The sequence below is a fragment of the Salmo trutta genome, chromosome 27, assembly GCF_901001165.1.
Source record: "Salmo trutta chromosome 27, fSalTru1.1, whole genome shotgun sequence".
NCBI lineage: Eukaryota > Metazoa > Chordata > Actinopteri > Salmoniformes > Salmonidae > Salmo > Salmo trutta.
Window position 1 is genome coordinate 40,449,001 of NC_042983.1, and position 21,373 is coordinate 40,470,373.

At 43.2% G+C, this 21,373-nt stretch overlaps 2 protein-coding genes across 3 annotated transcripts in view; both read left to right on the forward strand.

Annotated features, from left to right (window-relative positions):
- The first annotated feature begins 1,006 nt into the window (after positions 1-1,006).
- LOC115165145 (C-X-C motif chemokine 11) lies at positions 1,007-2,626 on the forward strand. Its single transcript, XM_029718191.1, has 3 exons — positions 1,007-1,164; positions 1,474-1,597; positions 2,182-2,626. Exons 1-3 carry the CDS (start codon positions 1,110-1,112, stop codon positions 2,273-2,275), a joined length of 273 nt encoding a protein of 90 aa, XP_029574051.1. The 5' UTR covers positions 1,007-1,109; the 3' UTR covers positions 2,276-2,626.
- A 14,871-nt stretch (positions 2,627-17,497) lies between these two features.
- Positions 17,498-21,373, forward strand: part of LOC115165128 (trichohyalin) — a 55,164-nt gene continuing 51,288 nt past the window's right edge. Inside the window, exons 1-2 of one of the 2 annotated variants that reach the window (XM_029718165.1) lie at positions 17,498-17,672; positions 19,651-19,677. In XM_029718165.1, coding sequence (XP_029574025.1) covers positions 19,656-19,677 — 22 coding nt within the window. In that variant the 5' untranslated portion in view covers positions 17,498-17,672; positions 19,651-19,655. The remainder of the gene's footprint in view (positions 17,673-19,650; positions 19,678-21,373) is intronic. The other variant, XM_029718167.1, reaches the window with a different exon arrangement.

Below are 21,373 nucleotides of genomic sequence, written 5' to 3' on the forward strand. Positions count from 1 at the left end.
GGGATGTATCCTAGCACAGTGGGATGTATACTAGCACAGTGGGATGTATACTAGCACAGTGGGATGTATTCTAGCACAGTGGGATGTATACTAGCACAGTGGGATGTATACTAGCACAGTGGGATGTATACTAGCACAGTGGGATGTATTCTAGCACAGTGGGATGTATACTAGCACAGTGGGATGTATACTAGCACAGTGGGATGTATACTAGCACAGTGGGATGTATTCTAGCACAGTGGGATGTATCCTAGCACAGTGGGATGTATACTAGCACAGTGGGATGTATACTAGCACAGTGGGATGTATCCTAGCACAGTGGGATGTATACTAGCACAGTGGGATGTATTCTAGCACAGTGGGATGTATTCTAACACAGTGGGATGTATTCTAGCACAGTGGGATGTATTCTAGCACAGTGGGATGTATTCTAACACAGTGGGATGTATGGCCTTAGAGATACGGACTAACAACGAATTGCTGGGTCTCTGGAGGATATAAGGTCCTTACATATGGTGCTTTGCCACAAGGGATAATCCTTTTACCTCCATGCATGCTATTTGGTTATGAATGATTTCTGAAGCATCTATGTAGGCCTTATAAATGGTTTATGAAGGCTTCGTTAAGCCTTAAAAAGTTGTGATTAGTTTCAAGTGGGACCCCAAAAGTATATCCCATTCCCAACAACACATTTCAAAATTAAATAAATTGCTCAAGGCCAATAGATACGTGGATAATGGCTGACGCTGGTCGTGACCCCACTCTCCGAGGCTGTCTCAGGGGATGTTGGGAAATTCACGCATGCCACATACTTTTACATGTACGAAACAGGAAACATATAAACACCCACTATTTGATATTTGATAATCATGAAAGGGTTTGTTCTACTTACATTATCTCATCACTCTCTCTATGCCCAGATACAACATAACAATGTACTGTAATGATGAGGGTTACCCAGGGTTCCCCAGTGGTGGGGGGTTTCCTTTCCTAGCTGCTATAAAATGCCTACACACACTGTGTGCATTCATTTGTCCTTGGTAAGAAAGCAGCGCTCCAGTGACCAGTAGTAGTCCAGACCTCAGGATTCTATTTTTCAGCTTGTCAAAATGAAAGGATTGATTTTAGTCGTGGTTTTGGTCACACTGATGATTTCAACTGATGGTAAGACCAGTGCGGTATGTTATATGGTTTAATATGAAGTGCTGTTATAATATGTTGTGATGTGTTTTAATAGCCGACAATATTTCACATCATAATGTAATTGTTTTAATAACACAATATAGCAGTTGTATACAGTATGTATTCATAAAATAAATGAAACATACATACTTTTAGCTTCCTTGATGTGAATAGTGACCATTTTCAGTGTTTCTGTTTTCTGTTTGCAACAATAACATTCACAAAATGCTAAAGTACTGTTTATGAAATGTGTCATAAAGTGCTATTCGTTTTGTCTCCTGTTCCTCACAGCGTTCCTGATGCACAGAAGACAACGTTGCCTCTGTCTGAAAACACGGGACCGTGTGAATTCCAGTAACATAGTCCAATCCACCGTTCATCAGAGGAGTGCAATGTGTGACCACGTGGAGATAGTGTGAGTGTTTTCATTTACACTCTACATATCTTATGCACATACACTACCCTTCAAAAGTTTGTGGTCACTTAGAAATGTCCTTTCTAACACAACGTGCCATTGGAACACAGGAGTGATGGTTGCTGATAATGGGTCTCTGTACGCCTATGTAGATTTTCCATACAAAATCTGCCGTTTCCAGCTACAATAGTCATTTACAACATTAACAATGTCTACACTGTATTTCTGATAAATGTTATGTTATTTTAATGGACAATAATTAGCTTTTATTTCAAAGACAAGGACATTTCTAAGTGACCCCAAACTTTTGAACGGTAGTGTACATCCCACTTAAGTTGCCTGTGATATGACATTATAATATGTATGCCAATATATGTAATTATGTAATTATACAACATACAGCATATGCCACTACACTAAGTACATTGTTTCTAGATTTCATTGCCATATTAACTTATGATGTATTACTTTTGAATAGTTCATATGTTATTATTGTGTAAGTACCATTTTTACCATGATGTAGGCCTAAGTAAACACCTGGCCATTTCTGTCATTAAAGTAGTGCTTCCACTTTTCCTTAACAGGGTGAAGTTGAAAATACCATCAAAACATATCTGCCTGAATCCAGACTCTAAAATGGGCAGGAGAATACAGACTAAGTGGAACCTGAAGAACTGAGCCAATCATGATAACACAAACTATGTCATGATGATATAACTGACTGTACTGACCAAAAAGTACATGTAACTATGTTGTCTTTCTCTGCAGTTTCAGGTAACTTTACTTCTTCTACTGACAATGCAATTAGAAAGTGTATTTCAGAGCTACAGGGTAATGCCCAAAGCGTGTAACAACATTCTAGAACATCTCTGCTATGACAAGCCTGTAACAGCATTCTAGAACATCTCTGCTATGACAAGCCTATGACAAGCCTGTAACAACATTCTAGAACATCTCTGCTATGACAAGCCTGTAACAACATTCTAGAACATCTCAGCACAGGAAAAAAATCAAAAAAAAAAAAAAAAATTGTATGAAATGAAATGTATGCATTCACTACTGTAAGTCGCTCTGGATAAGAGCGTCTGCTAAATGATGTAAAAAAAAATAAAAAATAACAAAAAAAAAAGGAAAAAAATAATTAAAAAAAAATTTAAATAAAAAAATGACTAGCCTGTAACAGCATTCTAGAACATCTCTGCTATGACAAGCCTGTAACAACATTCTAGAACATCTCTGCTATGACAAGCGTGTAACAACATTCTAGAACATCTCTGCTATGACAAGCGTGTAACAACATTCTAGAACATCTCTGCTATGACAAGCGTGTAACAACATTCTAGAACATCTCTGCTATGACAAGCGTGTAACAACATTCTAGAACATCTCTGCTATGACAAGCGTGTAACAACATTCTAGAACATCTCTGCTATGACAAGCGTGTAACAACATTCTAGAACATCTCTGCTATGACAAGCCTGTAACAACATTCTAGAACATCTCTGCTATGACAAGCCTGTAACAGCATTCTAGAGCATCTCTGCTATGACAAGCCTGTAACAACATTCTAGAACATCTCTGCTATGACAAGCCTGTAACAACATTCTAGAACATCTCTGCTATGACAAGCCTGTAACAACATTCTAGAACATCTCTGCTATGACAAGCCTGTAACAGCATTCTAGAGCATCTCTGCTATGACAAGCCTGTAACAACATTCTAGAACATCTCTGCTATGACAAGCCTGTAACAACATTCTAGAACATCTCTGCTATGACAAGCCTGTAACAACATTCTAGAACATCTCTGCTATGACAAGCCTGTAACAACATTCTAGAACATCCCTGCTATGACAAGCCTGTAACAACTTTCTAGAACATCTCTGCTATGACAAGCGTGTAACAACATTCTAGAACATCTCTGCTATGACAAGCCTGTAACAACATTCTAGAACATCCCTGCTATGACAAGCCTGTAACATCATTCTAGAACATGTAATGGGAATTGTAATGCTTGTGCTTTTCTTCTAACTCATTTCTGTGTTCATGCAAGTGACTGACTGAACCAATCCTCACTATCAGTATCTGCAATTTGGCAGTACGCCCAGACCTTGTTTTGAGAACGAAAGATATCTCAGTTTCAAGGTCTCAGCTTAGAGAGAAGAAGCCTCGTGAGGTATTGGTCTGTCACATGTTAAGAACCAGTATTTGTCATTCACATGAATGAAACAAAACGGTAATGATTCATTAATTATGCTAAATCATGCACATATAATGTGTCTGTGTATAGCTGTATATAAGACAACTGCTGGGACTGCCTCAGGAGAGCTCCTGATTGACATGTGCATTGATTTGGTTGGAACGTCTCCAGATCGCTGACAATAAACAATGATTAATATTAAGATTGACTTTGAGTGTCCCTGTGTAAGAATTTCCACAACAAACATCTCTGGTAAGACCTGATAAATTAATATCTTTCAACAGATACTATAAGACTTCCACCCTGTACAGGTTTCAACAAAGGAATGGATCTCTGATTCAGATGCTCTGATGTGGAACAAACTGAATATAAAAGGCAGACAAACAATATAAAACTGGATTTGTTTGCAGCAGCCTTGCCTTAAAGGTCATAGGTTAGCTTTTGGGATCTGTTATTAGTTTAGACTAAGTAAATTAAAGGTATAATTAAACTGTTATTCACAAGATTTGTTGGTTGTTGAATTGTACATAAATGTATTTCTTGTTGGCTTGTTTTCCATGTGTAGCATAATGGAAGAACGTTATCATATGTAAAACCGTTGACCCTAGATCTGGTCTTGGACCAGGGGACAATTGTAGAAAACACTGGTATCTCAACATCATATCCACAATAAGTCCTTATGAGCTTTAATGATCTGAAGGCAAGGTATCTGGTCATGACTACATGGTTTGACAGGTACTTTCTAATTTCCCTCTCCCTCCCTCCCTCCCTACCTGCCTCCGTGTCCCTCCCTGCCTCCGTCTCCCTCCCTCCCTACCTGCCTCCGTCTCCATTCCTCCCTGCCTCCCTCCCCGCCTGCCTCCGTCTCCCTCCCTCCCTACCTGCCTCCGTCTCCATTCCTCCCTGCCTCCCTCCCTGCCTGCCTCCATCTCCCTCCCTCCCTCCCTCCCTGCCTGCCTCCATCTCCCTCCCTCCCTCCCTACCTGCCTCCGTCTCCCTCCCGGCCTCCGTCTCCATGCCTCCCTGCCTCCCTCCCCGCCTGCCTCCATCTCCCTCCCTCCCTACCGGCCTCCGTCTCCCTCCCTGCCTCCGTCTCCCTCCCTGCCTCCATCTCCCTCCCTCCGTAATTTTGACAGGTCTATTATTCTGTATGAGGAGAAATGCTTACTAACAAGGATGTGAACACATTAGTGCACAACATTTGAGAGAAATAAGCTATTTGTGTGTATGAAACATTTCTGGGATCTTTTATTTCAGCTCATGAAACATGGGACAAACACTTTTATATTGCAGTTCAGCATAGTTCTTACATCCATTTTTTGTATTTTTTTTATTGTATTTGTATTTATTTTTTTACTTCAGTTTATTTGAGTAAATAGCTTGTACGTAAGCATTTCACTGCAAGGTCTACCTACACATGTTGTATTTGGCGCATGTGACAAATAACGTTTGATTTAGTGGCGGTATGTAAGATCTCTTTGCTGGCTGTCACGGGTAATGGTAATCTGTATTGTGCAATGCTTTAATCAAGCACCAGAGGGCACTGTTGTCAAGTGTAAATCTCTTAACATTGATCAGCCCGGATCAGTAATGGTGTCAAATCTGATTCAAAAGTCGAACGAGCACTAGAAAGATGAAACGTCATTGCTCGAGCAAACGCTGAGTTGAGAGAAGAAGAAAAGGGTCGAGCGAGCAGAGGCTGGGTCCCGCGAAGTGCACAGGCCAGTCAAGGGCACAAATTGGACTTGAACGCTTGCAAGTGTGACTTTGAGCGAGCAGAACATCGTTGTAACAGATCAAAAAGAAAAATGTCTTAAACAGTACATTTTGTATTTTTTTATTTAACCTTTATTTAAACAGTACATATAGGAACTGTAATAAAAAAAACATGATTCAAACGTATAAAAAAAATATAAAAAAATTGATTCAAACATATAAAAAAAATATATAAAAAAAGTATTAAATTGTCTACCAGCAATAGTCACTTGTTATTGTCAAGTTTTCGCTCTCAATTTGTCAAATTGCTTTCTCTCAAGTCTTGGTATATTTGGGTTTAGATATCTGGTTGATGGGGGGGCGGGCTTAAAGGCGGGTGCGTGTCTAGAACCCTTAGATTGGTCTCTTCACTGGAGTGAAGGACGAACTGACAAATTACTGCCATCGGCCAGTCCAGGGTTGTGATTGGCTTTGCGACTCACTGTGCAGAGCCGTCTAGCTCGCTAGGCAATTAAGCCTAGCAGCTTAATTACGAAATGTATTGGAAAATACATTATAATAAGTATACTACACCGTGAGTTGACTGGACTCTACTAGTTAAAGTTAGCTAGCGTATTACTGTAATGACCTGGCTAGATCATAAATGAACAAATGTCCAGACAGAGGATTGCGTTTACGAATTCCCGGTTTATTAACAAAACTCAACACAGGCTACTGTTTGGCCGTATCCCACGCCAAATTAACAAAAGAAAACAGTTTCAACGTTGACCTATCTCTTGTTAAGACCAGCGGTAAAGAGAGAGAACAATGGCTAAGCATGGTCTTAAACTTGAGGTGCTCTACCCCCCTTCCAACCCACCCACCCCGTAAAACGAATAGCAGACAGTCAGCTCTAACAAACACCATAAAATTGCAGGTGGGAGCCAATATTTAGGAAGACATGAAGGTGAGAACTTGCTACAGTTCACCCAGTACATTTATTTTTTTAACCTTCATTTAACTAGGCAAGTCAGTTAAGAACAAATTTTTATTTACAATGACCGTCTGGAACAGTCGTTCTGCCTTGTTCAGGGACAGAACGACAGATTTTCACCTTGTCAGCTTGGGGATTCAACCTGTCAACCTTTACAATTACTGGCCCAACACTCTAACCACTAGGCTACCTGCCGCCCTAAACCAGTCCCAAATAATAGAATGTAAACTGACATATAATAAACCAGCTAAAGGTTAATGTGTCAGAATCAGCTTTATTCACCACATTCATTTGAATGTACAGGAATTTGACTCTGAAATAGTGCTGCCACAATAAATAGAATATACAGACGATAAACAGAATATACAAAAAAATATCTAGAATTTCTCAAAAGGTCCACATACAGTATGAACACAATAAGCTACATTATAAATGATGCATACAAAGAGATGTGCAGAGAGTGTAAAGCGCAATGTGCAGTTCTGTGATGATAGTGCAGGGTGCGTAGTCTGTGGATGAATAGCACAAAGTCCATGGATGAGAGGATCATCTTGGGCCGGTTGGTGAGGGCCACGGCGCAGGGGGAAGAAACTGTTCAGGAGGCTGGGGGGTTTTGGTCGTGATTGACCTGAACCGTTTGCCAGAGGAGGGTCTTTGGAAGAGGGGGGAGGAGTCGGTGATTATCTTTCCTGTTACACTTCCTTGCTCTGGATTCGTGCAGGACTTCGATGGAGGGCAGGTGGCAGCCAATGACCCTCTCAGCAGACCGTACAATCCGTTGCAGTGATGGAAGAGGTCGAGATGGACTTGATGAAGGTCGTTTAAAACTGAATCAGTACACACAGCATTCAAAGGAAGACTGAGGACAATACAACACCATGCATCCACCAAAACAGATTTGTTTTATAGTACCAGATCTGCCCGCCAGTCATCACCAGATCTGCCCGCCAGTCAACAGTCGTCAGAGCTGCCCGCCAGTCAACAGTCGTCAGAGCTGCCCGCCAGTCAACAGTCGTCAGAGCTGCCCGCCAGACTGCCCTGAACTGCCGGAGTGGCCAGACTGCCCTGAACTGCCGGAGTGGCCAGACTGCCCTGAGCTGCCGGAGTGGCCAGACTGCCCCGAACTGCCGGAGTGGCCAGACTGCCCCGAACTGCCGGAGTGGCCAGACTGCCCCAAACTGCCGGAGTGGCCAGACTGCCCCAAACTGCCGGAGTGGCCAGACTGCCCCAAACTGCCGGAGTGGCCAGACTGTCCCGAGCTGCCGGACTGCCCAGACTGTCCCGAGCTGCCGGACTGCCCAGACTGTCCCGAGCTGCCGGACTGCCCAGACTGTCCCGAGCTGCCAGACTGCCCAGACTGTCCCGAGCTTCCAGACTGCCCAGACTGTCCCGAGCTGCCAGACTGCCCAGACTGTCCCGAGCTGCCAGACTGCCCAGACTGTCCCGAGCTGCCAGACTGCCCAGACTGTCCCGAGCTGCCAGACTGCCCAGACTGTCCCGAGCTGCCAGACTGCCCAGACTGTCCCGAGAGGCCAGACCGCCCCGACAGCCTGGAACGGCCAGCACCTGAGCCACCTCCAGGATAGGTGGGTTGGGGAGGGAGGGTGTAGCACAGTGCCGTCGGTGACGGCAGCCACCCTCCCTTCCCTCCCTTATTGTTTAAGGGTTAGTGTTGATGGGTTTTGTTGGGGATTTTGTTTGTTGGTGTTTTGTTTTGTGGTTAGGTGCATTCCGGGGTCTGCACCTTGAGGGGGGGGGTACTGTCACGTCCTGACCAGCAGATGGAGCTGTTGTAGTAGTTTGGGGGTCAGGACGTGGCAGTCTTGTGTGTGTATGTTTGAATGTTCTCTGTGTCTTGTGACTCCTGATCAGAAACAGCTGGGGATCGTTGTTCCTGATTGGGAGTCATATATGTGGGAGTATGTTTGTCACTGGGGGTTGTGGGAAATTGTGGTGAGCACTGCTTTTTTTGGTTTAGCCTGCTACCCTGTCGTATCGTGAGTACTGTTCATTGTTTTGTTTATTGTTTTTTCCAGTGGATACTTTACTTGTTTTGTTAATTAAAGAAACATGAGTGTCCACACTTCCGCTGCGCCTTGGTCCTCCTTTCAAATCCACGATGGATACTGTGACATAGAGCTGGCTGCCAAAAGCCACCTAAACAAGATTCTTTGGTCTGAAGAAACCTAGATTGAACTCTTTGGCCTGAATGCCAAGCGTCACGTCTGGAGGAAACCTGGCACCATCCCTACGGTGAAGCATGGTGGTGGCAGCATCATGCTGTGGGGATGTTTTTCAGCGGCAGGGACTGGAAGACTAGTCAGGATCGAGGGAAAGATGAACCAAGCAAGGTACAGAGATTCTTGATGAAAACCTGCTCCAGAGTGCTCAGGACCTCAGACTGGGGTGAAAGTTCACCTTCGAACAGGGCAATGACCCTAAGCACACAGCCAAGACAACGCAGGAGTGGCTTCGGGACAAGTCTCTGAATGTACTTGAGTGGCCCAGCCAGAGCCTGGACTTGAACCCGATCGAACATCTCTGGAGAGACCTGAAAATAGCTGTGCAGCAACGCTCCCCATCCAACCTGACAGAGCTTGAGACGATCTGCAGAGATGAATGGGAGAAACTCCCCAAATACAGGTGTGCCAAGCTTGTAGCGTCATACCCAAGAAGACTCAAGGCTGTAATCGCTGCCAAAAGGTGCTTCAACAAACACTTTACTGAGTAAAGTGTCTGAATATGTATGTAAATGTGATATTTTTTTATATATTTTTTAAAATAAATTAGCTAACATTTCTAAAAAACTGTTGTGTGTAGATTGATGAGGGGAAAAAACAATTTCATCCATTTTAGAATAAGGCTGTAACATAACAAAATGTGAAAAAAGTCAAGGGGTCTGAATACTTTCCGAAGGCACTGTATGTGATCGTATACAAAGGTAAGCAAGGTTTGAAGTGATTGTTTTAATCAAATATTATATCGTTTTGGGCTTCTTGCGGTCAATTTGCAGTCTACAAATTATTTTTAATTATGTTCTGGCCCCCTGACCATCCACTCAAGAAAAGATCTGCCCCGAGGTTCAATCTAGTTGATGATCCTTAGTATAGGGAGTCTCAACAGGTGCAGCATACCTTTGGGAGTGTGGTGCTGTAACCTTTAGTTCCCAGGTGCAGCATACTGTTGGGAGTGTGGTGCTGTAACCTTTAGTTCCCAGGTGCAGCATACTGTTGGGAGTGTGGTGCTGTAACCTTTAGTTCCCAGGTGCAGCATACTGTTGGGAGTGTGGTACTGTAACCTTTAGTTCCCAGGTGCAGCATACTGTTGGGAGTGTGGTGCTGTAACCTTTAGCTCCCAGGTGCAGCAAAGCTGACACACTAAAGATGCGGCAGATGTCTTGACCACCCTCTGGCTGTTGTCCAGACAGAGGTAGCGCTGGAAGGTATCCCAGACACTGTTGGTGTCCACGTCACCTCCCTCAGAACCAGTGAACATCTCCAGGTTTTTACACTGGGTCATCAGCATCATCTATAGAGAGGTCAGAACAATACAGGAGATGGAATAAGATTTCGAGTCCAAGTCCCAATTTAAAATCCTTGAACAGTCCATAGACATTGGTCAAAAAATGGTTAACAAAAGTATGGCACTGGAGATTGAGGAAGGTGAAGCAATACATACTTTATGTGCTGAGTTGTGTTAGGTATAAGATGGGTTGGTGACTCACTGGTCCAAACTTGAGGTCCTCTTCCACGTTGGTGTAGTGGTCCAGGGCGATGAAGTAGAAGCCTGACTCCACCTGGTCAAATGTGTTCTCTCTACACACACTGACCTGTCTCCTGAGAACAACTGGAGCGAGAGAGAGTGTAAAACAATATGTCAGGAAATGATGTCACAGACAAATCAAATTATATTTTATTGGTCACATACACATGCAGATGTTAATGCGAGTGTAGCGAAATGCTTGTGCTTCTAGTTCCGACCGTGCAGTAATCTAACAATTTCACAACAACTACCTTATACACACACACAATTGGAGTTGAAATGTTTTAACATCTTAATGTTGCCTTCAAGGTAACAGTCCATTTATCGACTGCTGTGGCTGTATCAATAGAGGCAACTATAGTTCATTATTTAGCCAAATCAGTGAGAAGATGTGGGACTGAGCCGAGCTGTAGGGCATTTTAAAATGTATGTCAAACAAAAACAAATGATTTCAAAGTGAAACAAACCATAGAACTCTATGCACAAGGACGATTGAAAAATCTTTGCCTCAGCATCCGTTAGCGTGTAATTGCCCTGTACCAATCAATCCACGCCACTTGTCAGTCAGCATGGCTCAGTACTGAACAGCATGCTGTCAGTTCATGCCCAACCCACCTTGTGGAGAGCCAGCCTCCTATAGGTTCACCCTTACCTACACTACTCTTACTGTATGGTTTAGCAATGACTATCACATACATTCAGCATATAAACATCTTAGTTTCGAACCAATAGACAGAAGCTTTGGCTTTGGTTAAACCACATGGCTAAACATTAGTTAGCTAGCTAACGTTAGCTTCCTAGCTAGCTGACATTCACCTAGCTTGCCTCATCAATAGCCTGCTTTAATAACAGAAGACCAAATAACTACTTACTTCAAAATTTAAATGATAGTTGATTAGCTAGTTAGTTGGTTAGCCAATTTCTCAATCTTCTTCTTCTATGATATAATGGTGGTTCTTCTTCTATGGTCCGCAAACCAACGTTAAAAGTGCATGCTGCCACCTAATTATTGCAAACTATGACATGAAGTAATAAACACATTTCAATATGTTGCAAGAGAAAAGATAATTCACCCTTATTAAACTCGCCAGATCATTTTCCATCAATGGATGTAGATTTAACTCGTTCGACTGCTATGATTAAGCCATAAGGCACGAGGGGGTGTGGTATATGGACAATATACCACGGCTAAGGGCTGTTCTTAAGCTTGATGCAACGCAGTCTGGATACAGCTGTGAGCCGGTGTTTATTGGCAATATACCACACAACCCCTGGGTGCCTTATTGGTTGCCATATTGCTATTATGAACTGGTTACCAATGTAATTAGAACAATATATTTAAAAAAATGTATCATACCCCTGGTATACAGTCTAATATACAGTCTAATATACTACTGGCCTGCTGGCCCCCCTACCTCTGAGGAAGCACAGTTCCCGCTCAGCCCAGTCAAAACTGTTCGCTGCTCTGGCACCCCTATGGTGGAACAAGCTCCCTCACGACGCCAGGACAGCGGAGTCAATCACCACCTTCCGGAGACACCTGAAACCCCACCTCTTTAAGGAATACCTAGGATAGGATAAAGTAATCATTCTAACCCCCCCCCCCCTAAAAGATTTAGATGCACTATTGTAAAGTGGTTGTTCCACTGGATATCATAAGGTGAATGCACCAACTTGTAAGTCGCTCTGGATAAGAGCGTCTGCTAAATGACTTAAATGTAAATGGTTTTCAGCCAATCAGCATTCAGGGCTCGAACCCGGTTTATAATTGTAAATAAATCCCTTTAACGTATGTGTCTAACTATTGATAAATCCGTCAGGAGAGTTTGAGTGATGAAAGTTGGACAGAGGATCTCGAAATCTCTGAGCAAGAATCACTTGGAGGAACTTAAAAAAAATGAACGTTACACTATTTTCTGGCAATTCTGCCCTTATTATGTGTGTAACGGGGTGCGTACTGGCGGCAGAGAAGTCAGGCGCAGGAGAGCGAAAACTGATTTACAACGGTGTCGCTTAATAAACTTAAAAACCACCGTAAACATATCAATCAATGAATAGGTCAAACAAAACCCGGTATCCACCAGCAAAACGTACACAAGCACTACAAGAAAACAATTCCGGACAAGGACATGGGGGGAACAGAGGGTTAAATACACAACATGTAATTGATGGAATTGAAACCAGGTGTGAGGGAAGACAAGACAAAACCAATGGAAAATGAAAGGTGGATCGGCGATGGCTAGAAGGCCGGTGACGTCGACCGCCGAACGCCGCCCGAACTAGGAGAGGGACCGACTTCGGCGGAAGTCGTGACAATGTGCCAGAGGTTAAGACTACAAACATTAGAAATGGTCTATTTGCGAGATTGACTTGTCGTTTCAATAGGCAAAGGCTACTGACTAAAATCTGGGTTGAAGATTGGAATTCAACTGTGCCATGGTTTGATTGGATAGATGATGGTAGCCTATATCCCCTGGTAACTTTTTGAAGAATCTAGAAGAAAAAGAAACGCACACCTATTAAGGCGAGGTGCTGGCTAGCGGAGTAGAAAACTTGAAGGAGAGCCGCACACTCTAGGAGCTCAGATGCAAAAATTTAATATCCAACGTTTCGACAGCCAAGCTGTCTTCATCAGGGTATCATGACAAACACTGTGAGATGACTCGTTTATATAGTGTCAGAAGACACACAGGTGTCTGTAATCATATAACGCAGAGACGAAATCGAGTGGTTTGCTTCCATAAAGTGGGCCGCAACTGGATAAGTCAAGTTTTTGCACCTAATGGTGCTACGATGCTCTGAGATACGTACTTTTAATTCACACTTTGCTTTACCTACATCATTTACCACAAGGACAAGTTATAAGATAAATAACTGCCTTAGTGGAGCAGGGGATCACACCTTTGATTGGGATCGATTTCCCTGTTTGTGGGTGTTTGAAGGATCTACATTTATAAGTGCCATTGCATTGAGCACAGCCATTACACTTGTAATTTCCATCCAGTAGGGGCGCAAATAGACGTTGTTCAGGAACATCTTGGGGTAGTAAATCAGAGTGTACCAATAGGTCTCTGAGATTTCTGCCCCGCGAGAATACGACCAAGGGAAGGTCCGAAAACACATTACCGAGACTATCATCGGATTTTAGAATGTGCCAATGTTTGAGAACAATTCCCTTAATTTGTTCAGAGCGCTTTGAATAGCGGGTAGTTAGAACGCAAGAATGCGTCTTTTTGCGAGACTGACCTTGAAAAAGGTCATGTCTCGTTTTGTTTTGAATTTTCTCAATGGCAATATTAATCTGATCATTTTTGTACCCCCTCTCCTTGAACTTCCGGTGCGTCTCAGCCATATTTCTGTCGAAATCTGATTGTTTTTTGCAAATTCTTTTGATTTGGCAGAATTGGCTGTAGGGCAAACTATTTTTCAAGGGGAGTGTGTGACAACTCTCAGCCCTCAAACTGTTACGATCAGTAGGTTTCCTGTAAAGATCAGTATATAGAACAATATTTTCACACAAGATCAGAAGATCAAGAAAACTGATTTGACGTGTATCAGATTGCATAGTGAATCTCAAATGTTCAGAACAGGAGTTAAGAAAAGCATAAAATGCCTGGAGCTGTTCTGCATCACCCCTCCATAGAACAAAAATATCATCAATATAACGTTTCCAAATAATGTTAGGCAAGAAAACATTTTTGAGAGGATTGAAAGATAGACTGTTTCTCCAAGTAACCCACATATAAATTAGCATAGTTAGGAGCCATGGGGGATCCCATAGCAGTACCCTTCGTCTGAATAAAGAAATCATTTAGAAACATGAAATAGTTATGTGTGAGTACTATTTCAGCCAATGTTATAATGCAGGCACTGGAAGGTAGTTCATTAGGGTCACGTTGCAGAAGAAAATGTTCCATAGCTTCAATACCGCCCTCGTGTGGAATATTTGTGTATAACGACTAAACATCAAAAGTAACTAACAAGGTATTGTCAGGGAGAGGATCATGAGATTCAATGATAGAGATCATACTGCTGGTGTCCTTTACAAAGGAGGGGAGCTGTTCTGCGAGTGGTCTAATAAAAAAGTCAACAACAGTAGATAGAGGGGCCGTTACGGCATCAATGCCCGCTACAATAGGGCGCCCTGGAGGTTTTGTAACATTCTTGTGTAATTTCGGCAAAGTATAGAAAGTGGCAATTTTAGGGTGTTGAATAGCCAGAAAGTCATGTTCTTTTTTGGTTATCTGACCAGAATTTAAATACCCATCTAGGACAGTAAAGATAGTATTCTGAAATTGGGAAGTAGGGTCACTTCTGAGTTACTTGTAAAAGATGTTGTCAAGCAGTTGTCTGTGACACTCATTTACATAAGCTGTCCTATCCATGAGTACAATCGACCCACCCTTATCAGCAGGACGAATAAGGACTGACGTATCGGATTGTAAATCAAGCAAAGCTTGTTTTTCATCCTTAGGTAAATTATGGAAAGATTTGGACTCCTGTTTGTTCTTAAGGTCGATGAGCAACATCTTTTTCAACAAGTCTGCAATATGTCTCGATAGAGTGATTGCGATTGGCTGGAGGTATAAAATAACTCTTGCTTCTAAAAGGAGTCGGAGTATGTAGAGGTGAGTAACCTGATGGTTCAATAGAAATGTCAGGATTAGGGGAGCTAAAGTATTCCCTTAAACGGATGTTTCTAAAAAAACTTGAACATGTCTACCTTAACGTCAAAATCGTTACACTGTGTTGTAGGCACAAAGATAACCCTTTATTAAGCAAAGAGACATGGGCAGGGCTCAGTATCTTGCTTGATAAATTAAAGACACTCAGTCCAGTGGGTTCTGGGACCGTGTGAACGGTCTCCTCTGTCTCGTCGTTTCTTCTTACCCCGTCGGGTGCGGCATCTCGTCGATGCGCGTGCCTGCGGCCACCTGCGCCCTTCCGTTGGCCCGGTCTCTCGTTGAATAAAAAACTGCCACTGGAAGCCGATGAGGCGCTGGTTATAGAGTGTTGGTCAGACGGGGGTGGATGGAAGTAAGCGTCATCCCTCCTGCGTCTGCCATGGAGAGGAGGAGCAGGACCTCCTCTGTCAGGGTTTCTCCAGAAGTAGACTTTATCCTCGGCCTTGTCTTTTTTTGTCTTGGTTGAATTTCTTGATTTTAAGTTGCTTTATTTCTGTAGACAACTTGTCCTGGAGCGCTTGGTTAGTTTTCATCAGTTCATTGAATATGCCATCATCATTAACAGCTATTTGTAGAGCTGTGCGTTTGTCTTTAATCGTATTATCCATTTCACTAAAATCCTTTTTCAACTGGTCAACAATTAATGTCATTAAATCAATAGAGCACTTGTTCAGGATGGCACACCAGCGCTCCCAGAAATCATCTGTGTGCTGTCCCAATGATGGTTCTTTTTGCCACCTGAGTCCCCGTGGAATAATGCCTTGACGTACGTAATCACTAAGACTGACTATATGTAGATGCGTTCTCGTCTGGCGCTTAGATAAATGTAACAGTTCTTTCGAGAGGTCAGAATTACCTCCCGGCATGTCAAAAAGGGACTCCGAAACAATGATCTTGTCACGCTCCCTTTGGCTATATTCAAAGTAGTCTTGTATGGGTCTGTGACCAGTGTCAGGAAAATAATTATCATTTGGCATCGTTTTAGAGCTTTTTTGTCGGTAGGGTGCTGTTTACTGGGTAACAGAACAATCTAGAAGAAAAAGAAACGCACACCTATTAAGGCGAGGTGCTGGCTAGCGGAGTAGAAAACTTGAAAATAAGGGAGAGCCGCACACTCTAGGAGCTCAGATGCACAAATGTAATATCCAACGTTTCGACAGCCAAGCTGTCTTCATCAGGGTATGATCACAAACACTGCAGGGTGACTCGTTTATATAGTGTCAGAAGACACACAGGTGTCTGTAATCATGGCCAAGTGTGGCCTAATATCATTGGTTAACTCTGAAATATAAAAATGGCATACAAAGAACATACAAAAGAACAAATGGATAGCATACGATCATAGATACATTTTAGACTACACAAGCTTACAAACAATTACAATGGCAAAGTCACAATAATCACAAGAATGGCTTCAGATCAAAGTCTACGTTGAGACCAAAGGGAGCAAGGGTCTTTAAATTAAAGATCCAGGCAACCTCTCGTTTCAGATGTAACAATTATTCAGGCAGCCATTCTTGTGACTTTGCCATTGTAATTGTTTGTAATCTTGTGTAGTCTAAAATGTATCTATGATCGTGTTATAGTCTTTTGACCAGACAAACAAACAGGTCATTTTATTTTTCACGTCAAGTAATCTCTGCTTTAAGTTGATTGGAGAATCAATTTTTTTGTTAGATATAAGAATAAACCTTTTTGTTGCACCATATCCCTGGATCTCATTGAATGTTTTGGCCATTTGGGAACTTCGAATGTGGACTGTATACGTCCGAAACAACCCCGCTTCAGGCTTGGGCAGTGGTTATGATCAAGAGGAAAGGAAGACACTACAATCGTCATAAATATGGAAGAATTCTTCAGATTGTTTTGGCTGGGAAGCACGCAGACGCCTTAACTCAGCCTCCCATACTTACAGCCCTTACCCCCAGCACACCCTAACCCAAACTCAGCCCTGTCCCCTGCACACCCTAACCCAAACTCAGCCCTGTCCCCCAGCTCTGTCCCCTGCACACCCTAACCCAAACTCAGCCCTGTCCCCAAGCCCTGTCCCCTGCACACCCTGACCCAAACTCAGCCTTTACTCCCAGCCCCCTATATGGTATGTCTGACTTTCGGATATGTTAATTCACCGCAGTTCAACATTGACCAGCAGGTGGTAATGATACTCTCTTCTCAGACAGTAAATGACCACCAGTCAGCTACATTTATTTTGTTAGGAGGGGATAGAAAAGCATTGAGACTATTTGTCATGGAAGCAATTTCACTCATTTACTCATGTGAATGGGTCCAAAGAGATAAGAGAAGCTAATATTGATAGGCACTGTTAAATCTTTACAGCTCAGGATAATATGACTATAATTAAAGAACATCACTACCATCTGCTGGCTGGATCGGTCTTCTGATTTGAACCCTATTCTACACACTGCTAACCTTATTCCTAACCTTAAACCTAAATTAAGATCAGAAATGTACATTTCTGTTTTCATGACATTTTACGATAGTCCTATAGACAGTTTAGACTTTGTGTCTGGGTTTTCTAATAACCAGAGAGGCTGGGGGGAGGAGTTTACTCCAAGTGTCTGTGTAAATGTGAAAGTGAAAGTTGTGTCGCAGTTTAGACCAGAGGTGTAGATTGTTCTGTAAAAACGTGTAGATATGCACATATAGTGACTATTAGAGTGGTTATAGATTTAAATCAACTATTTTGAATGTGAAGTGGAGGACGTGAAGACCAGTAAAGGTAAGAGGAGATCTCAGTATATTTCACTTTCCAAACTAGACACAACAGCCTTGTCATTGTTTAGAAGCCTGTTCAGAAATCTGGTCTCATTAATGTGCAGCGTCAAAGGACACTTTGATAATGAATAAAGTTGACTTCATAGCTTTTATTGGTAAGGTTATCAATACGACCACCATGAGATCACAGAAGAATAAGAAGTGAATTGTGCCACAAATAGAACAATGAATGAGACAGACATTTCACTGGATGTATAATGTGAAGCCTCCGCTTGGCGTTTCCACTCACTACCAGATATGTTAGTCAGAGGAACAAGATGGAACGACACGGATTCTGGCCGACATTCTGCACATTTTCTCATCGATTAAACTATTTATCGGAATACCGTTATTTTGTTCCCAAAACTAGAATCTGTTATGAACAGAGCAGACTAAGTTTTGTAGACTTTACCCTTTTTGCAAAGGTTTTTCATAATAACCTGTTTAGAAGGAGTGCGAGTTAATACACATGCGCACTTCACTAACGGACATATGCAGATGACGCAAGAACGCACCAATAGGATCTCGCCAGCTCGTTCCTGGCCCTGCCCACCTCCTTGCTGGTTCCGCCCACTATGACTCATTTGTTCACGTTGGAAACGACACGCCCTGTTCTACGGAACGCCGTTTGGGTCTTTTCTTGTCAAAAATAAATAAGCTTCTTGACCAATCAAGACCTGAATATGACTCCACGTCACATAATAATTTAACACGTTCAAATAATGTTATTTGACGTGTATCTTTTTGACACGCAAAGACCCAAACGGCGTTCCATAGTGCACCTCAATACATGTTAGACATGCTTTTAAGTTATGTACCCAGTATGTCCCTCAGGTCCTCTGGCACTGGCCTTTTAACTATCCTGAAGCCTAGGACCAAGAGGCATGGAGAGGAAGCCTTTAGTTATTATGCCCCCAGCCTCTGGAATAGCCTGCCAGAGAACCTGAGGAGGTCTGAAACTGGCCTTTTAACTATCCTGAAGTCTAGGACCAAGAGACATGGAGAGGAAGCCTTTAGTTATTATGCCCCCAGCCTCTGGAATAGCCTGCCAGAGAACCTGAGGAGGTCTGAAACTGGCCTTTTAACTATCCTGAAGTCTAGGACCAAGAGACATGGAGAGGAAGCCTTTAGTTATTATGCCCCCAGCCTCTGGAATAGCCTGCCAGAGAACCTGAGGAGGTCTGAAACTGGCCTTTTAACTATCCTGAAGCCTAGGACCAAGAGGCATGGAGAGGCAGCCTTTAGTTATTATGCCCCCAGCCTCTGGAATAGCCTGCCAGAGAACCTGAGGAGGTCTGAAACTGGCCTTTTAACTATCCTGAAGCCTAGGACCAAGAGGCATGGAGAGGCAGCCTTTAGTTATTATGCCCCCAGCCTCTGGAATAGCCTGCCAGAGAACCTGAGGAGGTCTGAAACTGGCCTTTTAACTATCCTGAAGCCTAGGACCAAGAGGCATGGAGAGGCAGCCTTTAGTTATTATGCCCCCAGCCTCTGGAATAGCCTGCCAGAGAACCTGAGGAGGTCTGAAACTGGCCTTTTAACTATCCTGAAGCCTAGGACCAAGAGGCATGGAGAGGCAGACTTTAGTTATTATGCCCCCAGCCTCTGGAATAGCCTGCCAGAGAACCTGAGGAGGTCTGAAACTGGCCTTTTAATTATCCTGAAGCCTAGGACCAAGAGGCGTGGAGAGGCAGCCTTTAGTTATTATGCCCCCAGCCTCTGGAATAGCCTGCCAGAGAACCTGAGGAGGTCTGAAACTGTGGACATATTTAAAAGGAGATCTCAGTATATTTCACTTGCCAAACTAGACACAACAGTCCTGTTTTAAAACAATGAGGACTGGAGAAAGAGGAAGTGATGTTTGTATCTGTGTGATTGAGCAAAAGAGAGAATTTAATGAATGGTAATGATGTAAATATGAATGTTTTCTCTTTTTATTGCAGTTAAAATGGCAGAGTCCAGAGTTCATAGTAAGTCACCATGCTATAATTAATGATGAACTTTTCTTTCATGTATCTGGGAGAACAGAACTAAACCAACTATTGAAAATGAAATGTGTTTGTGGTTTTATTTCTCTTTATGTGTAAATGTGTGTCTGGATGAAATGTGTTTGTAACATGAGGGGTGGCAGGTAGCCTAGTGGTTAGAGTGTAGAGGAGGCAGGTAGCCTAGTGGTTAGAGTGTAGAGGTGGCAGGTAGCCTAGTGGTTAGAGTGTAGAGGTGGCAGGTAGCCTAGTGGTTAGAGTGTAGAGGTGACAGGTAGCCTAGTGGTTAGAGTGTAGAGGTGACAGGTAGCCTAGTGGTTAGAGTGTAGAGGTGGCAGGTAGCCTAGTGGTTAGAGTGTAGAGGTGGCAGGTAACCTAGTGGTTAGAGTGTAGAGGTGGCAGGTAGCCTAGTGGTTAGAGTGTATAGGTGGCAGGAAGCCTAGTGGTTAGAGTGTAGAGGTGGCAGGTAGCCTAGTGGTTAGAGTGTAGAGGTGGCAGGTAGCCTAGTGGTTAGAGTGTATTGGTGGCAGGTAGCCTAGTGGTTAGAGTGTATTGGTGGCAGGTAGCCTAGTGGTTAGAGTGTATTGGTGGCAGGTAGCCTAGTGGTTAGAGTGTAGAGGTGGCAGGTAGCCTAGTGGTTAGAGTGTAGAGGCGGCAGGTAGCCTAGTGGTTAGAGTGTAGAGGCGGCAGGTAGCCTAGTGGTTAGAGTGTAGAGGTGGCTGGTAGCCTAGTGGCTAGAGTGTAGAGGCGGCAGGTAGCCTAGTGGTTAGAGTGTAGAGGTGGCAGGTAGCCTAGTGGTTAGAGTGTAGAGGTGGCTGGTAGCCTAGTGGCTAGAGTGTAGAGGCGGCAGGTAGCCTAGTGGTTAGAGTGTAGAGGTGGCAGGTAGCCTAGTGGTTAAGAGTGTAGAGGTGGCAGGTAGCCTAGTGGTTAGAGTGTAGAGGCGGCAGGTAGCCTAGTGGTTAGAGTGTAGAGGTGGCAGGTAGCCTAGTGGTTAGAGTGTAGAGGTGGCAGGTAGCCTAGTGGTTAGAGTGTAGAGGTGGCAGGTAGCCTAGTGGTTAGAGTGTGGAGGTGGCAGGTAGCCTAGTGGTTAGAGTGTGGAGGTGGCAGGTAGCCTAGTGGTTAGAGTGTGGAGGTGGCAGGTAGCCTAGTGGTTAGAGTGTAGAGGTGGGAGGTAGCCTAGTGGTTAGAGTGTAGAGGTGGCAGGTAGCCTAGTGGTTAGAGTGTAGAGGAGGCAGGTAGCCTAGTGGTTAGAGTGTAGAGGTGGCAGGTAGCCTAGTGGTTAGAGTGTAGAGGTGGCAGGTAGCCTAGTGGTTAGAGTGTTTGGCCAGTAACCGAAGGGTTGCTAGATTGAATCTCCGAAAAAATCTGTTTTTCTGCCCCTGAACAAGGCAGTAAGTCCACTGTTCCTAGGCCCTCATTGTAAATAAGAATTTGTTCTTAACTGACTTGCCTCGTTAAAAAAATAATATGCTTTCTTCAGTAGATTTAAGTTGAGTTTGGTTCAGGATATACTGGCTCAAAATGATGTTACAGATGATTTTACCATTATCCATTATCCTTTACTGATGTTAAATCAGAGATTTTTACTGTAAAACATCATATTTTGTTATTTCAGGGGGAATTGGCCATGTATAGACCCATAAACTGAATGAGTATAATAATTGAAGTGATATTTAATGTT

Bases quoted from the DNA above. Each gene is read 5' to 3' on its own strand.
- LOC115165145 (XM_029718191.1), top strand. From the start codon at position 1,110: ATGAAAGGATTGATTTTAGTCGTGGTTTTGGTCACACTGATGATTTCA. The intron at 1,165-1,473 runs GTAAGACCAGTG...TGTTCCTCACAG, and splicing joins ACTGATGATTTCAACTGATG to CGTTCCTGATGCACAGAAGA. The intron at 1,598-2,181 runs GTGAGTGTTTTC...TTTCCTTAACAG, and splicing joins TGTGACCACGTGGAGATAGT to GGTGAAGTTGAAAATACCAT.